General features: G+C 53.0%; 3 protein-coding genes across 3 annotated transcripts; all 3 read right to left on the bottom strand.

The window, feature by feature from the left end:
* Positions 1 to 594: 594 nt before the first annotated feature.
* Positions 595 to 2,931, bottom strand: GGS23DRAFT_93144 (velvet factor-domain-containing protein). The gene is made up of 2 exons (XM_051521405.1): positions 2,313 to 2,931; positions 595 to 2,250 (listed from the first exon to the last, which is right to left on the bottom strand). The coding sequence occupies exons 1-2, from the start codon at positions 2,455 to 2,457 to the stop codon at positions 890 to 892; spliced, it is 1,506 nt and encodes a 501-aa protein (XP_051371033.1). The 5' UTR covers positions 2,458 to 2,931; the 3' UTR covers positions 595 to 889.
* Positions 2,932 to 12,705: 9,774 nt separating this feature from the next.
* Positions 12,706 to 13,853, bottom strand: GGS23DRAFT_597548 (family A G protein-coupled receptor-like protein; the record flags this gene model as incomplete). The annotated part of the gene is made up of 4 exons (XM_051518638.1): positions 12,706 to 12,803; positions 12,894 to 13,091; positions 13,175 to 13,323; positions 13,432 to 13,853. The coding sequence occupies 4 exons, from the start codon at positions 13,851 to 13,853 to the stop codon at positions 12,706 to 12,708; spliced, it is 867 nt and encodes a 288-aa protein (XP_051371032.1).
* A 3,909-nt stretch (positions 13,854 to 17,762) lies between these two features.
* Positions 17,763 to 20,880, bottom strand: GGS23DRAFT_597547 (ARM repeat-containing protein; the record flags this gene model as incomplete). Its single annotated transcript, XM_051518637.1, has 3 exons — positions 17,763 to 18,779; positions 18,840 to 20,527; positions 20,598 to 20,880. The coding sequence occupies 3 exons, from the start codon at positions 20,878 to 20,880 to the stop codon at positions 17,763 to 17,765; spliced, it is 2,988 nt and encodes a 995-aa protein (XP_051371031.1).
* Positions 20,881 to 22,125: the final 1,245 nt, after the last annotated feature.

The raw sequence follows: 22,125 nt of genomic DNA, 5'->3' as shown, positions 1-22,125 counted from the left end.
CTCCTACCTGTAATTAAGGGGGCCGTTCCCTTCCCCTTCCCCTGGTTCTGCTGCCAATATCCAATGTGAGTATGCTGAAGGCGACGCCGGATCCCGAAATGCCTACGTGCATAGAGTACCCCCCGTACACGGATACTCATACAGACCCAACACCGAGGCTGGGGTGCATACATAGGTATATAACAGGTAGTTATATATAACGACCTTACATCTGCACCGCCGTCTCTCATCACTACAACCCACAGCACGACACGCACAGACAATTCACTGTTTCGGGGAGGGGGAGGCTTTGATTCCATTGCTCGTGTATATGTACAAAGACACCGCCCTACTCACTCACTTAACCTCACCTAACCCTCGAAGCGAACACATAAGAACTCTCTAGACTGGATCCCGAACGGGATCAGCCAAGTAACGACAATAGGTATCAACCAACAACGCTGACCAACGCACCATGGTGAGCGCCTCGCCTAATCCGCGGTTCCCATCTTTCCCACGCGTCTCCGCCCGATGACGTTCTGCTTCTATCACACGCAGAACTTCGTGATCCCGGCAACTTTATATAGTATGTAGCGACCCCAAGTGGGAGTTCCCACCAGTCTGCGAGGGGGGCGGGGTTGTGCCAGTTGAAGGACACCTCGACAGAGGGAATCCCCCATGCTAAAGCTATTTACGCTGCGAAAATGAGTGGCAGCGGGAAGTAGTCGAACACAAATGAAACAGAAAATAGTAGGCACATCCATGGCCATGTTGCATAATGTATATATATATATACAAGCGGCGAAAGCCGCCATTGGCGCCGTCCAACGCCCAACTCCGCCGCAAATCTTGCGCGTTGTTATTCGTGAAATCCGTGAACCTGTCGTCAGGCAGCCGCCGCATAAATGGTCTACGCGAGAGTGTCCGGGAATACAGCCGTCCTTTCTGAACCGTCGGCCCTCCGGTACACAGGAAGTCCAGTGTGATAGCTGATCGACGGCCGTTCTCCATTAACATTACGGCCCTCCTGCGTAGTCGACGTGAGTTCGTCAATGGAGCGCTTCATGGGCCTGGACTCCGGTTGAGGGTATAGCGGCCGAGGCAGGGCCGCTATCGAGCCCGAACGGTCGCCCAAGTGGGATGGTGACATTTTCGGGCTCGCAATTATCGATGGCAGAGACGGTATAGGCCCGATAGATGAGGCTGTGGGAGGTCTCGGCGGCACCCGGGAGAGGGAATACGGCGCTGGGGGCTTGGCGGAAATCGTAGAGAAGCCGGCTGACGACCGCCTTCGAAGATCCGGGTCTCCGGTAGCAGGTTCGTACTGCGAATAGCCGGACGAGTAGCTAGGCGAGGGAGGCGGCGGCGGGAAGTTGACACCCTGGGGGAAGAGCGGCGCTGCGGGGGACACCGGCGTGGATTGGCTCGCGGGAGGCGCGGGCCCGTAAGGTTGGGCGAAACCAGAATTGCCCCCGTGTCCAAAATTTAACATGGCTGAAGGGGGTTGTCCGTTCTGGTAGAGCGGCGGCGGCGGCGGGCCATACTCGGCGTTCGAAGGGCGACGCGGGTGGTCAGGAGCGTATGCGGCTCGCTCCATGCTCGAATTGCTCATAGACCGGGCGCGGTAAGCTTCGGGGGTCTGCGTTCTATGACGTCGAGTATATTCGTCTTCGGCGTTGTTGTCATATTCGCTAGCAGCAGAGGCCTTGGTGTCGCGGCGCCTCATGCGGACGTCGCGTCGGATACGTACGCGGCAGCCCTGTTCGGCGACGGTACGACTCAGTGAGGTGCTCTCGGTCAGACCGGGAAACTTCTTGGCACTATAAACGATGAAGTCGGACGACCTCAGGTCCATACGGTGGTTGGCGTTCCCCGCACTCAGATCCGACATACCATCCTCGGGGTCTGGAGGCGGCGCGTCTCGGTCTTGGTCTTGTTCCTCCTTGATCAACTCGTACAGACTAAAAACCAGTCGGTAGCGTCCTTCGTGGCGGACCGAGAGATCCGGGAATAAGAAGTACCCAGCCGGGTCCGGACGGTCGAGATAGCAGCATCCGGACACGGGAAAGCCCGTGAGAACAGGCGGCGACGTGGCTGCCGGGGTCTGGACTCTGCCGTGGGCCATAGGGCGGGCATGTTCGAGAGAGGCGTAGCAGAAGAAATCCACATTATAATCGAAAGTGATATCCCGCGCAGTATCAAAGTGTTCGCCTTCGAAAACCCTGAGGATGACCACTGGCGGCGGGTCGACAGGGCGTCGATCGGCAGAGGCTATTGTATCTCGGTTAGAGACTAGGTTCTTTTCGAGGGCAAAGAGAAACAGCTGTTCGTACATTTGGGGCCCGAACCGCACGCTCTCGCACGCTCGGGCTGCTGCAAGACTTCCAGCTGGTACCAAAGGTGCCTACCGCCCTTGGTGATCCGATGCTCACGAGTGGCGCACAGTTTGCTGTCGGCGGGGGCTATGGTATTCGCCATGCTCGACTCGGGCTAGAGGGCCATCACATATTAGCATGAATTTGAACGGCAGAAACAAACGCCGAGAAATAGGCAGTGCTCGATGCCTTGACAGTGCCATTCAACAGCAGAGCGGTGGCTCTCGAAGGAGATAAACCCGAGCTACCGGAAACGTCCACGCTCGGCAGGACGAACTGCGACATACCTGGATGGGAAGCATCGCGGCCATTCACCCTCACTCTACCGACGAGGAAGAAAAGAACGGGAATAATGATGAAGTCTTGGATAAACGTATTTCGCGGTGGAATAATCCACCTCGTGCAGTCCTCCTGCTACAACTAGAGAAATCTGGGCCACCTGGCGAGCCGGAGGAACCAGATTGACGGAACCGGGTAAAACGTGGTCGGGCGCATGAATGAGCAAAACTGACGAACGGGAAGAAAGCCCGTCAAATTGGGCCGGGGGGGAGATCAAGTTTGTTCTATAACGTAGTAAGGAACCCGAGGCGCTGGCTGGGACTTTTAGCGCACGAAGGTTCGGCAGCCCAACGACGGGTGGGACGTGTGGTGCGGTCGGGATGACGATAGACGATGTAGTCGAGGAGAACGGTTGGACGGTGGGTGAATGGTCCACGCTCCGAGGGTGAGGGTTGCGAGTCGACGTCCCGGGATGCCTGTCACGCTGCCTTGACTCGTGTGCTGTCGAGATCGACTCAGGCCGACGGTTGAAGGGTCAGAACGTACGTCGACCTAACCGGCGACGAGGCCCACAAAGTAAAAGTAGGCGCGGATTGTCGACGGGATGGCCGGTTGGGGAAAGTCTAATGTGTGTGAGGGATGGTCGGAGGAGGAGAGGGAGAGAGAGGGAAGAGACGGAGCCGAGCCAAGGACGAGAGAAGGACCAGAGAGAGGAGGGAAAGGAAGCGAGTTAGCGTGAGAGAGAGAGAGAGAGAGAGAATAGAGCGTCAAACCTTCAGCCTTTAGCGTGTGCGTGCGTGCGTGTGAATGGTGAGGCGGGCCGGTTTGGGTCGAGGGTGGGAGAGCCAGAGGAGGAGCCCAGCAGGAGGAGCCCAGCAGGCGGACCTACCTACCTAACACAGGTAACCGGTGGCTACTAGTGGCTACCAGTGGCAGGGCAGCGTGCGTGGGTGGGTGGATTTTTGGGGTGGATTATTTGGGGAGAGTGCTAGTGTGAGATTTTGGCAGATTGGGCGATAGCACGAGTGCGAGACCCGCAGGGGGAAGGATGGGATTGGCCCGAGCAAATCAGCCGGGGTCGTGCGGGTTCCAGGTGGAGATGATTGCATCGGGATCCCTAGCTGTGGGTCGGTTCTGCCCAATGGACGAGCCGGTGTCGGTGGGTCACAGGTCCGCTGGGCGACGGTGGGCACGTATCTTGTACCCGTTCACGGATGGGCATACATGAGGATGCCTGCCCGTGCGTGCGTCTCCTTGCGGCACTCCAAGTACCCACGAAGCAAGTTCCGCTTCAGCCATGTACCTGTACACTTGTGGCGCACTCGCTAGGCAGTACATGGCAGGCCCCACCCTGTTCCTCCCCCATGGTTAGGATGGCCCCATCTCTGCCACGCTAGGCTGGTTTTGGGAAGGTCATTTTCATCATACACCACTCAGCGCCACCCAGCACCCTGCCGGGACAGGGATCTCTGAGGAATTTTTCTTGATCAAGTGGCTTCGACAAACCAACACCAAGTACTACATACCTAGCCATGTTCGGCACGCACATACTCGTACATGCGTGGGAGCTACCTCCTATGTACGTAGGCCTAGTCGGTGCCATGCTGTGTACTAGGTCCGCGTGCGCAGCGCATATATACCTACCTACCTAGACGTAGTGTCAAGTACCCGAGACGCCATTACGTATGCGGGCACTACCTCCCTACTGCCTACCATAGAGGCGAGGTAGGTATGTGTATATGTGTATATGTGTACGCATGCATGCTTGTTATGTATACTCATACCATAGGGATGGGGGAAGTCATCCGCTTAATTTCAACCCGGCTGTAAATCCCCGAATGCGCGTGCACGTTCGAGCGAGAGACCAGTCGAGGCAAGTCCCGTCTACCTGGACCGGAGACGGTGTCGGGATGCCACGCCGTACTGTACGTAGGATGCGTGCTGCAGAGCAAATGGTAGAAACTGGTGGATCCCATTTGCGCGGCAACCAACCACCTGCTCTCCCGGGCGCCAGGATTCTCCTTCATCTGAAGTTCCTTGGGTCGTCCTTGTTTTGAGAAGGGCGGCCTTTTTTTTTTTTAATGTCTCAAACCCAGACCAGGGGAGGAAATACAATACAAAATGCACGAATTGCACTTTCGCAAGAAGACGAGATCCGGTTTCCCTTCCCCAATACCATGATGGCGGGAACAACCGTACCCCACCACACATACACGTATATGTGTATGTATATATGTATCTATGCAGTTATACATACTACAACAGATATGTACACGCGACGCCATATAGGGAGAGACGAGACCCAGTTGCTAACGCGCTTCTATGTAAATTGCGTCCGTGCCTCGACCCCTATGTATGTGTATTTATATGGTACATCTAAGATTAGGAATGGGTCATATATATATATGTGTGGTGTGTGTGTATGTGTGTTTTGAAGGTCGAGCTAGGTACGTAAGAAAGTAGTAGGTAGGTATCAGCGTCAACAAGCCTTCGTAGTACCTAAGGTGTTAGGTAGCAGCGAGACTAGGTAATATGAAGCAGCACCAGGTTTGGGGATTAGACAATGCATAATTTCGAGGTTGAGGTCTCTCCCCTCACTAAGAGCCTTTGCGAGGTATATCGTAGAGGGATACATTCTTTAGGCAGCTTGCTAGGTTTCCCGCAGTCATCATCCAACTATATCGTATACGATGCAATAAACTCAACAGAAACCCGATACCGTTTGCTTCTTATCTGCTTCTGATGTGCATATATATACTCACGTTTTCTTCCTTGCTACCACTTTATAGGCCCTGTCCCCCTTTCCCCCATTTCGGCCTTTTTTTTTTTCTAATATAAAATTGCACATGTACGTGGGATGACAAACCCCCCATTCTATGTCGGATGAAACTGCCATGGCCGTAGAGTACATACGCCTCCGCTCTCAAAATCCCCCGTCGAGTCTGCACACATTAGGTACTACGGCGAGTGTAGATGTATGCATACGTGCATATAATATACCTGTCTGCATGTACCATATGTGTTGTGGTGTAGGTAGGTAGGTAGTACCTAAGGTAAGATCAACACTCCCGCCGGGTCGCTTTTCGCACTGGCTCTTTTTTCCAGAAGATCGGTCCACGAGGTAAACAGGAAGCGATCTGATGTGACGATGAAACACCGTTGCAGCCTCCCGGGTTCGTACCATTGTAGGTAATAGCATGCTACGTCGTGTGCATATGTACGTAGATATGCACGGAGTGCCCACCCGCCGGACCTGGGAACCCACCCAATACATGCCCACACCACCCGTATAACGCATACACACACATATATACATACACAATACCCATACTCCTCGCGTATAGATTATCTATATACAGTGGGAGCCCAGGCGGGTTACAGGGCCAAGCACTTACATAACGAATCTGCGTATTATCCATATCTGTTTATCCGTGTGATACGTAGGTACCTACATTTATTCACTTGCTACTCCCCACGTCCAAGCACTATGGATATATACACTACCCACGCATTCCCGCAAGCTGACGCCCCAGGTGCCTACATAAGTACACACATAGTAGTATTTATTCAAGTCGACGGCTCAGCCATTACGGGAGAAAGGGGCTAGGGGGGTTGGAAATCGCTATCACACATTCTCCAGCTCGGGACCCGCAATTCCATTCCGCGTGTTAAATTCCGAGTCGAGTAGCAGCGAACCATTGCACCCCCCTACTACTTACCGTGGTTGCTTCCGCCAATTCTATACGCGTAGTAGGCTTGGGACGGGCAAGGTACCACGTGAGGTACAGTACAATATGCACCGTGTGCGGCATGATACATGTACGGTGCCTGCTCTGTCTATATGTACCTAATGTGGGTGTGTATGCATGTAGGAACTTTGTCTTAGGTAGGTACTTGGCCACGTTTATCAGGTGTGTTAAGTACCAAAGGCAGCACCCATGTACTTACATTTACTTGCATCGAACGATAGATGCTACCTGGAGGGTGTGTACCTCATATGTACTGCGTCGTAGAAGCGAGGTACGATTCAGTAGATATAATGTACATGTATGGGCAGATCCACCGATGGATCGCGGCCCGGTTGGTCGGAGTGGAGGTTGATTAGAAATGGCGGGTTTACATATGTCCCATATGCCATGTGGTAGTGGGTGGACTGGGTTGGGCAGGTAGAATGTACCGGATGTACATATGGGTATGCTGTCTGTACGAGCATGAGAGGTATCTCTCATATACAGGCACCTACCTATACTTATAGAGGTAGGTGTAGGATCGTGAGTTGCCCCGAGCTTGTTAAGAAAGTCGAGTTTGTCGATCTAGCAAATCCCACGCGCCATCTGTGCTTCAGATACTGTACCGTTCCACCTTCGGAGCCGTTACCGAGATGATCCTTTCAGCATTGATAACAAATCGTTAGATGCGTGCATGCCTACCTTAGGTAGGTACCTATACGTAGGTATATATACAGGCTTGTCACGCCTTGCTGGGATACTACTAGGTATGTACACACGTAGATGCATGCCTCCCACACCAGGACAATGTTACTATACAATATACCCAGATACTGTGCAAGTATGTGGCGCCGGCGATAGCAATCCAGAGATATGTGTCCGCTCTCCTCGATAAATGGGACGTGTTTGCCAGTCTCGCGGGTGGCACGGGCAGAGAGGACCTAGGACCGACATTAGCCAGTCCAGTCTCCCTGGCATCGTCGCCATATAACTAAGTTTGAACGGTACCATGATTGACGGCGTAGCGCTAGGCTCTCTTGGCAGCGTTTATAGTATAAGCGGCACCTAGAAATTTGTCCCGACATCCACCTAATATAGCCGTCGAGATGGGACGACATAGCTAATGTTCATCCGTCCCCCCCCGGCTTAGTGGCGCCTCAACTACCTTCAAGGTTGGGGCGACGGCCTGTAAGTTTGTGAGAGCCACAGCGAAGAGAAGGGAAAAGAGATAGATATTTATCTGGCTATGTGGTTATTCCCATGTTTGCTTATTCTTGTTCGCTTGTTGGTTGCCAGCGAATGTCAGCGGCCGGTTGGTTATTATTGGTTGGTCGATCTGTTTGGTAGGTTGCCTCGACAGCGAGGATGGCGATAGGCCAGTCTCCAGATCGTCGCCGTCGTACACGAATGTACGGCCGAGACCCTGTCCGTCCTCTGCTCCGGGAATACTGACTCAGCTAGGCAAGAAATCGTGATCGGTATCCCTTGCAGTCATTGGGGCCTCAACTAGAAGCTTAGTCAACGCGGTACGCCAGGAGCCCAGACAAGGCGCCCATCTAAGCTCCGTCAGACGAAAGCGACGGCGGCAATTAGGCCTCTGGACGCCCGCCGATCTACGGACCAGATTTTATATGCATCTCCCACCGTCACCCATGTATGTATCTACTACTTGCAAACGCTTCTCACCAGGGCGTCTGTCTCGCCCGCCATCCATCCCGAAGCGCCGCTGCCGCCTCCTCTCTTATTCTCTCGGCGAGCGACTTTAGTGACCAACGGTAGAAGTTTAGACGCATTCATACCGTGCGCCCCCGTTGCTAGCGCGGCCGGCCGATGCCCAATACCGGCCATATCCATGACAGAGCGTCGCCGAGGTTTAGGCACACGGCTACGCGAGGAACGGTGATCCGGCACCATGGCCTCTGCTCTGCATTATCGCCTCACCGTGACGCGCAAACCTTGTCGTGTGCATCCTCCCAGTCTAGCAAACCGGAACCAGACAGCGGTGCAGACGAAGATTACTTTAGACGCCACATCCTACTCAAGCTACTCAAGACCGACATCGTGCCGGGCAGGGAGGCGTTCCCTCATCAACAAGCATGGAAACCGAGGTCATCCCCATCCGTAGGGTTTTGATACTTAGTTCAACTACCCTGGCCCCGGGGATACTCGACAGGAAGACGAAGGCGAGAGGAGAACAGGTTGTAGAGCTCAGGCAATGCCTAGTACTACCTCTATAGGTATATTTGATGTATAATTGATTTTGGTGTCTTGTCAACCCATCACAATTATTTCTATGGTTGAATTAGTTACTGCCTTGGCTCCCGCACGTTATGGGACAGCGTTGCAGGATGTTAAAAATAAAATAAAGAACTTACAGGCATGTAGATAGATAGATGAATGCAGCACCACATGAACCCCTCTACCGAATGTACCTAACTTGCACTTACAACTAGATCTCAACACAAATTATAGCGTATGAAACGGCAATACGATATACATATACAACTATATACTATGTAGTATGAATAAATTCACCTAAAGAGTATATGGGTCAAGGGCAGCGGGTATTACCTAGGGAATTTTGTGTCTGCCTTGCATGTGCTTCGTCAATAGTCGAGGAGCAACGACAATCTTCATCGGGTGAGAAGAGGGGGGGGGGATTAAATAAAACCCAGGCCCTCAAGCAGTAATAATATAACAAAATATGGACCAAATATCACAGCTCTTAAAAAATAGGTAATATTATCTCTCGGAAGGCCCAGCATAGATCCCCGAGCCTCCGGTTCCTTCCCAGAAATCGCGCCGGCCCTTCGCATGAGGACATGTACGCGAAGAAAATTAGCGAGGCGAGTATCGTGACCGGCATCGCCCCTTTTCTCTTTGCGCGTCTCTCTCCTATAATCCACCACCTTCGCTCTCTCTTCGTCTCTCAGGTTTTTTTTTTTTTGGTTTTGCATTAACGGGAACTGCAGCAAGCATGTAATAACCCCAAACTCGGTAGATTGGTAGATTGTATGGCTCGGTCGGAGCAAAGGATGGATAGGGAGAGCGAAGGGAGGTATGCGGTAATAATCTTCTCGCCGTTTTACACAAGTAGCACTCCGCCCGATGACCGGATGTCGCGCTGGCAGCTCCCCCACGCGACAGGCTTTTTCTTCTTTTTCCTTTTCGCAATGCCGTCCCGTAGAGCCGACAACCTGGGTCTCATGACACTCGCGAAAGGAGGGGAGGACACTCTCGAACAAGAGCAATAACGAGGAAAGAAATTAATAAGATGGAAAAGGGGAAAAATGAAACCAAATAAGCAAAGGGTCGATCATGAGCTGGTTAGACTAGGATGGGCCTTCTCCACGAGCGGCTCTAGACATGCGCACTGATAGATGATATGTATGCCGGAATCAATTCATGGCATTTCCTCGTGTCCACTCTGCCTTCGAATCACACCGCTTGATAGGCACGATGCCCGAAGCGCTTACGTATGTCGACTGCGATGCTCAGAGGACTCAAGAGAAGGAGATGCGGCACAGTCAAGTCGCACCACATGGCATCCCACACGTACGGAGCCGATGGAACACCAAGCTCGCCAAAGAAATGAATGCATACGTACATACATAGTTGCATGCACTAGTTACGTAGAACTGGGTGAAGCACTTGGCTCATATGACTCGAAGGGCTCTATGGGGAGATGCTGTCTCGGATAGATAAAATACAGATAAATAAATAGAGAACACTCCCGCACCCCCTTTCCAAAAATGCCCCCAACCGTACCCCCTAATCGTATCCCCCTCGACCCGGGAACGTAGGTATGTAGTAGACGTAGAAACGAGAATGAGGCTTCCAGAAACCAATGCAAATAATGTATACGCACACATGCTTTCGTATTCGTTTACTCAGTCGTTAAGTATCCGTATCGGCTGCGTACGGCTCACGTCACGCAGATTTCTCGGTAGCTGAGACTCTAATACTGTCACGTCACACGATAGTTGAGGGAGCCAGCGAGCTAGCGAGTGGCTGGGCCTCTCTCTCTCGGTAGTTGTCGCTCGCCGCTCACCTCGTCTCGGTACCCTTGCTGGGTGTTAAGCTTGTTTCACCCACCTACGGGGCGGAGGTTTGTTTGGGTGGGGAGAAAGGGAGAGGAGCGCGACGAGGTCTGTTGATGTAGGACGGTAGGGATCGTCTCATTTCTAACAAAAAAGAAGCTGAAGCTTCCCGTGGATAAGATGGAGCAGGTGATTAGGCGGTGGTAGATCTCTGCCAGGAATAAGTCGAACAACGCCGTCATTGCTTCGGCGTCTGAACGCATCTCATGTGGTATGCCGTGGAAAGAAGAGTAGTGAGCTACGCCATACTACTAAGGAGTATGATATATGCCCAGTGTGTGTACCCCGATACCCCATATATCTTCTAAGCTTCCCGAAGTAACTAATAAGGACAATTCATTATGAGATAGCCATGCGTCGATTAAAGAGTATTCGTGTATCTGTATATCCCACAGGCTACTAGAACCAATACTAATGTCTATCCTCCTAGAAGCCGCCATCCCTCACCACTACGCATATCACTGACGCTCACGACTCGTTTACTTACACACGGCGCTCTCTCCCCCCCCTTCTGTTTCTTGCCACAAGCTACAATGCGCCATTCCAAGACTTACATGCCTAATTATACGACGGCATCTTCCCCCTACGCAGATGCCGCCAGAAAAGAGTGAATTATTATGCCGCGTCTGTTTCCTCCCTAGCCACACTCCCCGCTCAGTTCCTTTCTTTACCGGGACGCCTAGCACCGGCGTAACGCCCGAGAAATTCTAGGGTCGAGCGGGAATACTAGAAGCAAGAATCGAAGATGATCCTTGGGGAGAACGTTCCCCGTAAATACGCGAGAATGGCGACGAGCCGGGTAGATAGGTTGGGCGCGTTATGACAACCCCTTGCCCTTCCCCGACTGATTGCTCCTCCAGATATGCTTCCTTGGTCTCTCTCTCCGCGTACACAGAAGAGAGGCTTGAATGTTCCACGTATGGCCGGTATTCGGAGATGAGGTCAGACAGGCATGAGACCGTAAACCAAAGAGCACGTCGCAACGGGACCTCCCGAAGACTAGAGAGCCCACATGGTACACCCGCCTCCATGGTGATGGTGCCAGCGCGGACTCGGCGAACCTAACGGCACGAGTCAGGCGGCTCAGTGAAAAAGCTCGATCCCCTACTCTCCCAGCCTCCCGGGTATGTAGAGGGCTAACTAGGCATGACTCGCCGGGTACATAACCGTTGCCGAGGGGGCTGAACCAGGAAGGGTTGAGTGTATGCCCTTCTCGTTTACAGGTGTTAACAGTCCCAGGCACCGGGATCCCGGAACCTAGAGAGCCATCTCATGAACTTCAGCTTCGGTCGAGTCTTATGGGGGCAAGATCGTGGTAGAGGTGTCTAAGTCCCTTATTTTGACGCGTATGGGCCAAAACTTTTGGACAGATATACACATGTAAGTTGGCTAATCGCATGCCGATGCTGTCTTCTCAGACCTCACGTAAGTGTACGTAATGCCGACCACGATGATAGGGCGGAGCTACTAGAGCTAATTAGTCTCAAGCCGAATCTATAGAATTCGAGTCCGCGGAGTCTGGGGCTGAGAGGCTAGTCCCCGTGCGTAAAGTCCTCTTTATTATAAGAGGTGTAGCTATTGCTAGCACGCAACCACAGTGACTTACTGAATGCGGATGATATAAATATTCATGTTTCGGGTCGAAGCGGCGGAAGGAGAGGGGTATTTATTTCGTCTCTCACTCGCACTCACTACTCCATTAGCTATTAACTCTCATCACCCTCTCTCCTCAGTCCTTGACCCCCCAAATTCCCCCCTATCATACCATAAAACAGCGTAATTACTACGAAGGGTATAAGTTTTCGCGTTCCTGCCTCTCCTTTATAACGAGCGAAGGTTCCTGGGAGTGTAATCAAGCGCGCGCGCCAAGTTAAGACGCACACAATTTACCCCATTCATAACAGACGTCCTTAATAGCCAATTCCATCCGTTTTCGTCACTCGGGTATATCGCATGTGTGCGTTTATATAATCCATATGGGTCGTGTTCGTGATCGTCGTTCTTGGGTCGGGTCTCGTGCCGAGCCGTCATGTAATGACCATAACGACAGCAGTAACAATTATAATATCGGATAGCGAGTGTCGGGCCCTACCAAAGAGAATAGAGAAAAGAAAGATAGTCCGAAAGACGCCGTGGTCGACTTTCCGTAGGTCTGTCCATGGGACGTTTGTCGAAGGGCGGAAAGTCGCGCCGTCTCTATCGTGACGCGATGCGGCGCACGTATGCGCGAGTCGCTCAATTCCTCTATGCGGCCTGCTCGCCAACGACGGCACCCTGCGCCGGGGCGGCGGTCTTCTCGGGGAACTGGCCTGAGGTGGGGACGCGGCCGTACCGAGTGAACGCTACAGCAACCTTCAGTTAGCTTCTCTCTTTCTTGCTTATGGATAACTATAAAAAGGAGGGGTGGAGGGTTGGTGAAGGGAGGTGCGTACCGATATTAAGCTTGCCGTAGTCCCAGCGGCGCGCGAGGAAGAGGAACGCGAAGGAAACGGCGGGCACAAGCAAAACGTCGAGGATGCCGAAGAAGATGTACGCCGGCGTCACACCGATACGGTTACCACCGTCCGACAGGCCCCAGGCGATGGGGTACAGGAGCCACAGCAGGTTGACCCAGCCGGCCAGGAGGGTGTCTGGTCGAGTTAGCCACCAAACTCTCACCCGTACGCGCACAAAAGAAACGGGGAGTGAAGATTGGGGAAGGCGTTAAACGTACAGTCGCCAGCGACCTCAACCCGACGAGCGGCCACAGTACCTCCGAACAGGGTGTTGAAGGCGAGGAGTCCCCAGGCAGTGGTCCCGAAGGCATAAAATCCCCACTTATAGTTGGTCGTGACGAAGGCAGAGACGAGGTAGGAGATGGCCCTTCAAACCGGTCAGCCCCTTTATCCCGACAGACATACGAGAAACTTTGCGCATTCGCGGCAAAAGGGGGTAGGGAGAGGAGCGGGGGAGAGGAGGGGTTTTACTTACCAGGTCCATGCGAGAGTCACATTATATAAGATGGTAGCCCAGGAGATGCCGCTCAGAAGGCCGAGGGCGATGGTGATGGCAGGCCAGCTGACGACCCAGTTGACGTACTCAGCCCAGAAGACCTGGCGGGTCCAGAATTCTTCGGGACGGTAGTTGACGACGGGGATCGCGACAAAGCCGAGGTCGGAGGCGATGGCAAAGGAGGTGATGGAGCCAACGAGCAGGGCAATGGTAAATAAGTAGTGGAAGATCTTCTCGCCGGACCGAGCCGCGAAGCTGGTGGCGAAGAAGGCGATGAAGGAGACGACGTAGATAGCCGTCACGGCCCAGAGCCAGTTACTCCCATTTACCGTGAGCTCCTCGTTGCCCGCTGGAGGGTTGATATCCAGAGCCTGATTTAAGCGTGGGAAGATAACAGCCATGGTGAAGGTTGGCTATGTTATTGATGGTTTGTTTACTCGGGATGAATTCGGTAGATTTAGACCTGGAAGATTTCAGATGGGCGAGGCCTCAGTTTCGGGGATGAAAACGGGGGGGGGGGGGGGGTTTAGGTGATTCTAATATATATAACCTTTCGATCACGGGCTGAGGCGCTGCGAGCAAGGCAACTCAGAGGAGGGGAGGGTCCTATTATAAAGAAGAGCCTACCAACATCACTGCAACCCCCTTTCTTCCCCTAGCTTAAAAAAAAAAGGGCATCGAGGACCGAGCCGCGCAGAGTCACATCTGCCGCGAGGCCCGGAGACCGAGTATTGGCGGTGACTCAGTGGCCAAGGATCAAGAGGTAGGACTAAAACCGAAGTCCGAACAAAGCATTCCGCTTGGTCGGTCATATGATCTCTATTCCATGGAAACTTCCACAACGTCTGGTAGGTGGCGGGCGGCGGATCACGACGGATCATGGTGATGCGGTTGTGGCATGGGATAGATAGCCCAGTTAACTACCCACATCGGGACTGGGTTCGGCATGGGTGGGACGACGCAGTGTCTTCTGACCCCGACGAAGAGCAGGTAAAAGTCTTCATGCAGGATAAAAGCCTTTCGTGATACACAATTCTTTGGACCAATACCGCCGGCCCTCCCCAGTCCTGGTGTGGGGAAGCTATAGGACTCTACGTATCAATGGCAAGGAACGTGGCAGCTCGCAACCGGTTCAAGCCGACACCGGGCATCCAGTATTAGTGCAAGCCTTGTCTGAGACGAATATCCGCGGAGCAACCTCCGGAGGACGGTCATAAAAGCACAAGCCGACCTATGAGCGGCTCGATAGGCAGTAGTAGGTAGCATCGAGCCTGGCGTAGCAAGGGGAGAGGGCGCCGGGGATGGCCCACTTGTTCTATCCCGGCCCCCGGTCGACGTCGCCGCCTTACAAATGAAGCCGAGAGAAATACGGAGAAGGGGAGAGGCTTGCTCAGAAGGACGATGACGGTTATTCAGAGAAGGGAAAGCTAGGAGGATGCTTCGGGATCTAGTCAGCAAGAAGCAAGGTGTGCCCGGTAATCATGTCAAGTGATAATCTATGCGTGAAAACCGGTGATCCGTTGCCACGACTCTTCGAGCTAGTCTGTGTAGATGAGGGATGGCGAGATGGTAGATGGGTGGGGGCTTTCACGGCAGCGTCGGATGAACTAACTCAGGACAAGAAGAAGGCCTAGTCTGACGCGGGCCATTGGGTTCCCACGATGCTGGACCACGTTCCCGTCTAAGAAGGGCAACGCGCCATCGACCAAAACGGGCTTAACGATCCAGCAATGCCGGAGCTTTCCCTGCGCCTGAGCGGCGTGACATGGGCTTTGCTGGGCGCGAGAGACCTCTCGACCCCTCCAACTCAGGTCGGTAGCGGTTAAGCGACTGGGCAGATGCACTGTGGCGTCGACTTGACGTGACGTGACGTGATTATAATTAAGGTGCTGTGACGGCGGACTAGTAAATGGACCATGTAGTATTGCTCGCCCAACCTACCTAATTGTAGTTCGCAGCTAGCGGGTATTGGAGAGGGTTGCCAGGAGGCGACGAGATAGGTAGATCAATATGTCTCTCACCGAAATAGCCTCTTTACCCCTATCGACCAACTAGTCTCGCCCTTCTCGTTCATGGCAACTTTGCTCTCGATTAGAACATGCCGGTATGTGAGTAGGTAGATCGTTCGTTCCAGGCCCATCATTACCCTCTTCAACAAGGTACCTTGAACCCAAAATCGGCGAGGTTGGAGATGGAGAGAGGGGGAACATGGGATATTGGGCCACTGAGAGCCTCAATTGCCCGCAGTTCGAACCCCATCCCCCCCGGCTCCCGCGGAATCACCAATGCAACCCAGCTGCCACGCTAATCCTGTCTGAGATGACGATCGACCACACGGGTTGTCATGCCACCGGGTCTTTCAGTCGCGGCCGTGGGCGAACGGAGTTGGAAATGGGTCGTCTAATAATAATAGCCGGCAGAAGATTTAACAGAGAAGAGAGCTTGTTTAAACATCCCTAGGAAGTCAAGTCAGGTGGAGATGAAATGAAAGTCCGGATGCTTCGGCAGGGGCTGACTTATAAACCTACGAGGTAGAGAAGCACAAAGAGAAAGCTGAGGGCATTGGATGGTGAGATGAGATGAGCCCGACATCGGGTATAAGTCAGCAAGGGGTGTAAAAGAAATGCACGAGTTCAAGGAAACATTTGCAGATCGGGGGCTGTCTAGGCTCACTAACGAAACCTACGAGCGCATACCCATACCCTCCTATACATTCATGATACACCCCCTTTTAGTTTTGATGTCCTAAGCCAAATGCCGAGGTACGAAGTCGGCGAGAGTGACAGGTAGCGACGGGTGACTACGTACGCCGCCGAGCGGTGGCTCAAATGCACGGGAAAAGTGGCCGGCGAGCGCTCTGCAATAATACTCTGCAATAGCACCCGTGGAGTTTTCGGTTGAACTTGTCCGTCGCAACGCTCAACCCAAGCCCGTCGGAAACCGTTGCCCCATCAGCTCTCCATCGGGTGCTACATCGCACGCCCGCGTGGTACGGCGTCAACAATCTGGATGCGAATTGGCCGGACTTGCTGGGTGCCTCGAGATTCGGGAAAACAAGGAGGGAGGAAAAAAAAAACCAATGCGTTGTTACAACTCGTAACATAACCGCTGGCTCATCGTAAGCAAATCTTCGCTTTTTTGTTTTCCGTCCTTCTCCGAGGTGTAATTCGCTAAGAAGATCTCGCAGAGCTCCCCCCCCGTTCCGCGCCCTCCCCCCTTCGTACTCACTCACATGTGGCTTCGCGATGAGCTCTCACTCGCTGGCGCGCCGGCTCGGCACCTCGGACACAGGGAGCATGCCCGAATGTGCGGAGGGGAGGGGAAGAAGGCAAGTAGTAATATACAACCACCCATCCATCCCACACGATACATACACCATCCATCCCACACACCATCCATCCCACACACCATCCATTCCACACATACATACCGCAAAGGCAATGCAGTTGGCGAATCAACCCTACCCGCTGCTGCTACGGTACTGCGGATTATTGGCCCAGAGTAGGACCATGTAAATCGTGCCACGCCCGTCTGTATGTGCCGGTCACGCCATTGGCTCGTCCTCCCGTCCTTTTAGCTAAGAGCTTCAACCCCATACCTCAAGTGCCATCGCCCATCGCCCATCCCCCGCCGGCGTAGGGCCTAGCATATGCGCCATGGCATCCTCGTCGATCTGTTGTTGTATGTTAATCTGTTGTATGTAGTTATTGTATCTTTGACGCCTTCTTTCGACGATCCGCCGACACACACCGACGTGTTTTCATTCTTCCCCTCCGGGCCCTACCCAACCTCTCTCTCGTTCTTTCTCGCCACCCCTTTAACTCACTCGGCTAGCCTTAGCATAGCTATCTAGGGTCAACTCTGGGGGAAAATCCCGCCCACCTGACTTCGAGACTGCGCGCCGTCTAGTCGCTAGGCCTGATGCCAATGTCAGTTCGGTGTATGCGACACACGGGCGTACATCCGTCTACCCAATATATGTGCGGGATTCCGGTGGTATCTGAGACTGGACCTAGGTTAAGGACTAGAATTGTGACGACATCCGGGGTTAGTATTCAGCAATTAATACTTGGGCGGCCGATGTGGTAGGCATACACTGTGGACAGATATACACTCTGCCGGTTTTGTTCGTCGCTCCGAGGAGTTCACGACTACCCAGGTAGGAGGAAAACGCCTAGAACGCCGTTTCGCCTGCTATGCTAGGCATACTCGGCTGCCTATCCACCATCAGCGCCCGTACCAATATTGCTCCTTAGGCCGAGCTGCGCCCGGGTCTCGGCCTCGCAGCATCTCTTCCTAGTGTTACATTTTTAATAGGCCGCCGGCTTCATCTGCCACAGAGCGGATTTCGCCCGTTCGCGCACGTCGATCTCGTCGTCGCCCTCCCTAAGAGCCTCGAGTTTCGACAAGAACCCCAACTTCTTTAGCTCGAGGGCCCTCTGAGAACATCCTGGTCCGTCGCTGGCATTGTCTAGCCACGTCAAGTTGTTGATGAGGTGGCACAGGGCCACCCGAACCTCTCTGTCCTTACTATTAAATAGCTTTGCGAGCTTTTTGAGTAGCTCCGTCTGGGATACCACTAACTGTCGGTGACGTGGTATGCTGGCCGCTATGTGAACCAGGATGTAGATAACCGATTCGATGATCTTGGTCTGCGGCTGAAGCACGCGGGCCTTGTTCCCCGTAGGGCTCCGCCGGCGATAAGGGTGGAGCACCTTAACCCGCAGCTTGGAGGCGAGGATTCCGAAAAATCGGTCTTGCCCCAAGGTATTGAACAAGTAATCGATCATTTCTGTTGTCTCGTTTGCCGAATCAGCGCTGCTGCTAGAGTGGGCACCGCCAATCAGATTCCGTATGAATCCCAGGCCTTGTTCCTGAATCCCGAGGTCGTCGTGCCGTGCTTTGGGGATAGGATCCAGCTCTGGTGCCCGGAGCGCTCCTAGCTCCATTTCCGCGAGCCGGATTATGCGGACATCGGGCTGGGCTCGGGTAGTAGGCGTCTTGTAGAAGGCTGTTGAAAGGACAGAACGATTATGGTCACCCGGGAGACCCATGTCTACATCCTCGTCCATGTCGTCGGGTATATCCCGAGAGGCTGGCCTATCACCCCTCGAATTTGCTAAGAAGAGTGCGTCGTCCTCGGTGTCGTCGCAGATTAATTGAACTAACCAGCCCGACTCAAGCTCCTCGACACACCTCTTCTTCAGATCGACGCTCGACGAATGAACTAGATTTTTAAGGGCCCACAGAGCATTTAATCGTAAAGATGGGTTGTGCGAGTGCGCGTGCTCGCACAGTATCCCGAGGATGCCTGCTTCAACAAGGGGCTACAAAAAAGCAGGGTTAACCGTTGAGTAGGTTGGATTGAGCTTGCTTTTATCACTTACTTCTCTCATCGGGCTGAAGTCCATGACGAGATTGCAAACCGCCGCGGTGGCTGCTACCTGCACCTCGATATCATGATGTCGAAGGAGCTCGAATAGAGGCATTGACACCGCATGGTCGACGAGCGCTGTCCGCAAAATATTAACCGAGCGAGAGAGAGTGCGGACAGCATAACAGGCTGCGATAACAACCGGAATCGGGTTGCCAGGGTTTTGAGCCACAGACTCGACGATGTAATGAATTGCTTCCTGGTCAACGATAGCTTTCCGGTATTCATCCTTAAAGGTTGCGAGCGCGCCGATAGCTCTCAGGGTGCTCTCCCTGACTTTGACGCGATGGACTAAATATCGGTGCTCGCCTTCTTCGCCTAGGCGACACTCTGGGGGCAGCCGACTGGGCGAACCTGGGCTCTTGTTGTGCGTCGACCACGTCCATGATTTGGCAAGGGGGGGCGGTACGTCGTAACTATCTTTGAGTAGCTTGCATACCGTCCTCACCGCGCCGCAATCGAAGGCTGCCTTCTGAAGAGGTTCACTATCGGTGATTAGGCGGGCTAGTATCGCCGGGGCCTCCTCGATAATATTGAGCATCGACGCCGTATCACGATCACAGTTACTGTAATCGACGCCCCTCATCTTCGTCTCGACCTCGTTTAGTATACTCAAGAGGACCGGTACAACAAGAAGGCCCAGGCTCGCTTCCCTTGTCTTATACGAGAACCCGGCTTTGAAGAGAGAGGTTAGAATCGAAGTGGCCATCAGGACCTCGTTGCCACTCCGTGATCTAACTAGAGTAATGAGCCAGGGTATCAGGGGACTCTCAACTTTTTCAAAGTCAGTATCGTTGTTAGGAGCAAAAGCATCCTCAGATGGGGTTCGTGAGGCAGCGGCACTCTGGAATTTGGATGCCGGGCGCCCGTTGGGGGTCGCATTCTCTCGTACTGTGCCGTATGATGGGAACGAGGCGTGGTCCGGGTGCCCCCGAGATTGAGCCAACATATAGGGGAGAAGCAAGTCCACAGGTTCGAAATCGATGTGTTTCGTTGGCCCTATCCCAGGGAGTTCCACGGGACCAGAGGGAGATTTCGTAGACTTAGTCGGATCGGTATCAACAATGGGAAAAACAGCTAGAATCGAGGGCGAATAGAGTAACTTGCACGTGCGATACGGCGAATCCCCGATAATGGCAGCGATTGCGCCTAGAACGCCGTCCAAACTACTAGTGGACGTAGCAGGCTCAGGCATATAATCCTCCAGGCCCTCCAGACGGCTTATGATATCGGCTCCTGGTAATACCTGGCCGTTGGCAACCACGAAACTAGCCAACCTGGTGGCGAGTGCATCTAGGATCCTGCTACTGACTAAGGCGGCCTGGTAGCGTTCCTCACGGCAAAGGCTCTTTATCAGGTGAGCGACGATTGATATTTGGGCTTCGCTATCGGGATTCGAGGCCTTGGGCGTGAGGATCTGGTAGATAGACTCGAGAGTAGGGCTGGTAAATAGTATGTCGGCCAGGAATGAGGAGGTGATAGGAGAAGAGGGCGAGGCAAACGCGGCGGCACCGGCAACGTCTCGTACCACCCGAAGGGCGGCCAGGACGATTTGATGATGCTCGTTTTGGAGACATGCCGGACTCAAGACGGCGGGCAAGACCCCGGCGGCATATAAGGGAGCGAGGAATGCAGGGCCGGCTATACGACACGATATGTAAGCTCCGTGCTAGATGCGCGGTAGTAGCCAGGGGGACGAGAGGGTGCATACCGTTGGCAAAGCTGGCGAGGAGCTGCAAAGCCTGGAGCTTTGCGCTATCTTCGTCGGTAAACGCCCTGAGCGTCAAAAAGGGCGGTTGCGTGCCTTTGCTATCTGGCTCGAGCGCATCGGAGGCTATGATATTGACGATGGGCCGGATGACGCCGTGCCGTACCCACTGCTCCTTCTTTTGCACATGGCCGACCACCTCGTTCTTCAGGAACCGGAGAGCCGTGACCTTGTCGCGAGTCCTTGCGTTGAGCTTAACTAACAGGGACTGGGGATCGAGCGCCATTGATGGCCAACGTGTCGTTTCTGAACCAGTCAACTTCGAGAGAGGGGAGAAGGGAGACGGTTTAGGGCGCAGCGTTGTGATATGGATGTACGTAGTCAGTCAGCGCACGAGGAGAGAGAAGGTTGATAAGTAGATTGATAAATAGCGATCGCGGCTTCGTTGCGAATGTCGTTGAATTACATTCTACGAGGGAATCCACAGGAGTGCTGGTACGTCCAGAACAATTACAGAGGTACATAGGTACTTATATAAGGTATCGACCTGGTTGGTAGGAGGTAGGTTAGGTGTAGGTACCTAGTCCGCCTAAGAGGTTTGAAAGAGGTACCTATCTCCTAGGAGTCTCACCTAACGCAATAATAAGGTACCCAAGGTACTGCGTGCCTGCCCTATATTAGGGGTACCTCGGTACCTACCTGTACTCCCGCAGACAGGTAGGTGGCAGGCATACCTGGTATGCGAACCCACCGAGGGCGTGGGACCCAGAAGAGCTGGAATCCATTGCTACATCCACCATCGTACATACTTCCTTTCTTCCCCTTCCTCTTTCATACCCGGAGCTTTTTAACCCAGACGCAGATGCGCCACAATGCCACAGCATCATGAAAAACGTTGCCATCATGCCCGGCACATGTTGATCTGCCAATTCAGGAATATAATTACTTCTCTATAGCCTCGGCACATAAACGGTCGAATAGAAGCCAAGGACTGATACCTTAAATTCGAGTAAGAGACTTAGGTACCTATGGGCTCGGACTTTGTAACTACAAATACTGAGGTCCTTAATTGGCTAAGATTGTAAACGTCATTTTTAGCTCTCTTTTCTGCCTGAGAGCCCTATAGAGAGAGCAACATCCAGTGGGATCCACCATTTACATTGATTTGTATAGAAATATAATGACGTCCTGATACCTTTGGTTTCTAACTGTTTAAGATAGTCGATATGTATGTGAGCATTGTGGGTTGTATTCTGAGTCGAGTTAGCTGCCTCTAGGGAAAAGAACTCTACCCTATGTCGCGCGGAATAAAGGATATTGAGGATAGAAGAGTTGCCAAGAGATTAGAAACTATACTCATAGATGAAAATTTCACCCCGCGCCTAGTGTTTTTGGTCCTTTTCGAATAAAAACCATTGCAAGGTCAGTATGTGTAGTTGAACTAGGGACATGTCCTATGGTACAGTACATGGTAGGTACATATTTTACATGCATGGATTAAGGCATTTACTCAAAGGTAGGTACCTACAAG

This window comes from Durotheca rogersii (genome assembly GCF_024521655.1).
Source record: "Durotheca rogersii strain YMJ 92031201 chromosome Unknown GGS23scaffold_13, whole genome shotgun sequence".
NCBI classification, from domain to species: domain Eukaryota; kingdom Fungi; phylum Ascomycota; class Sordariomycetes; order Xylariales; family Xylariaceae; genus Durotheca; species Durotheca rogersii.
The sequence above is the reverse complement of the archived record's forward strand: the minus strand, read 5'-3'. Positions and strand labels throughout refer to the sequence as shown.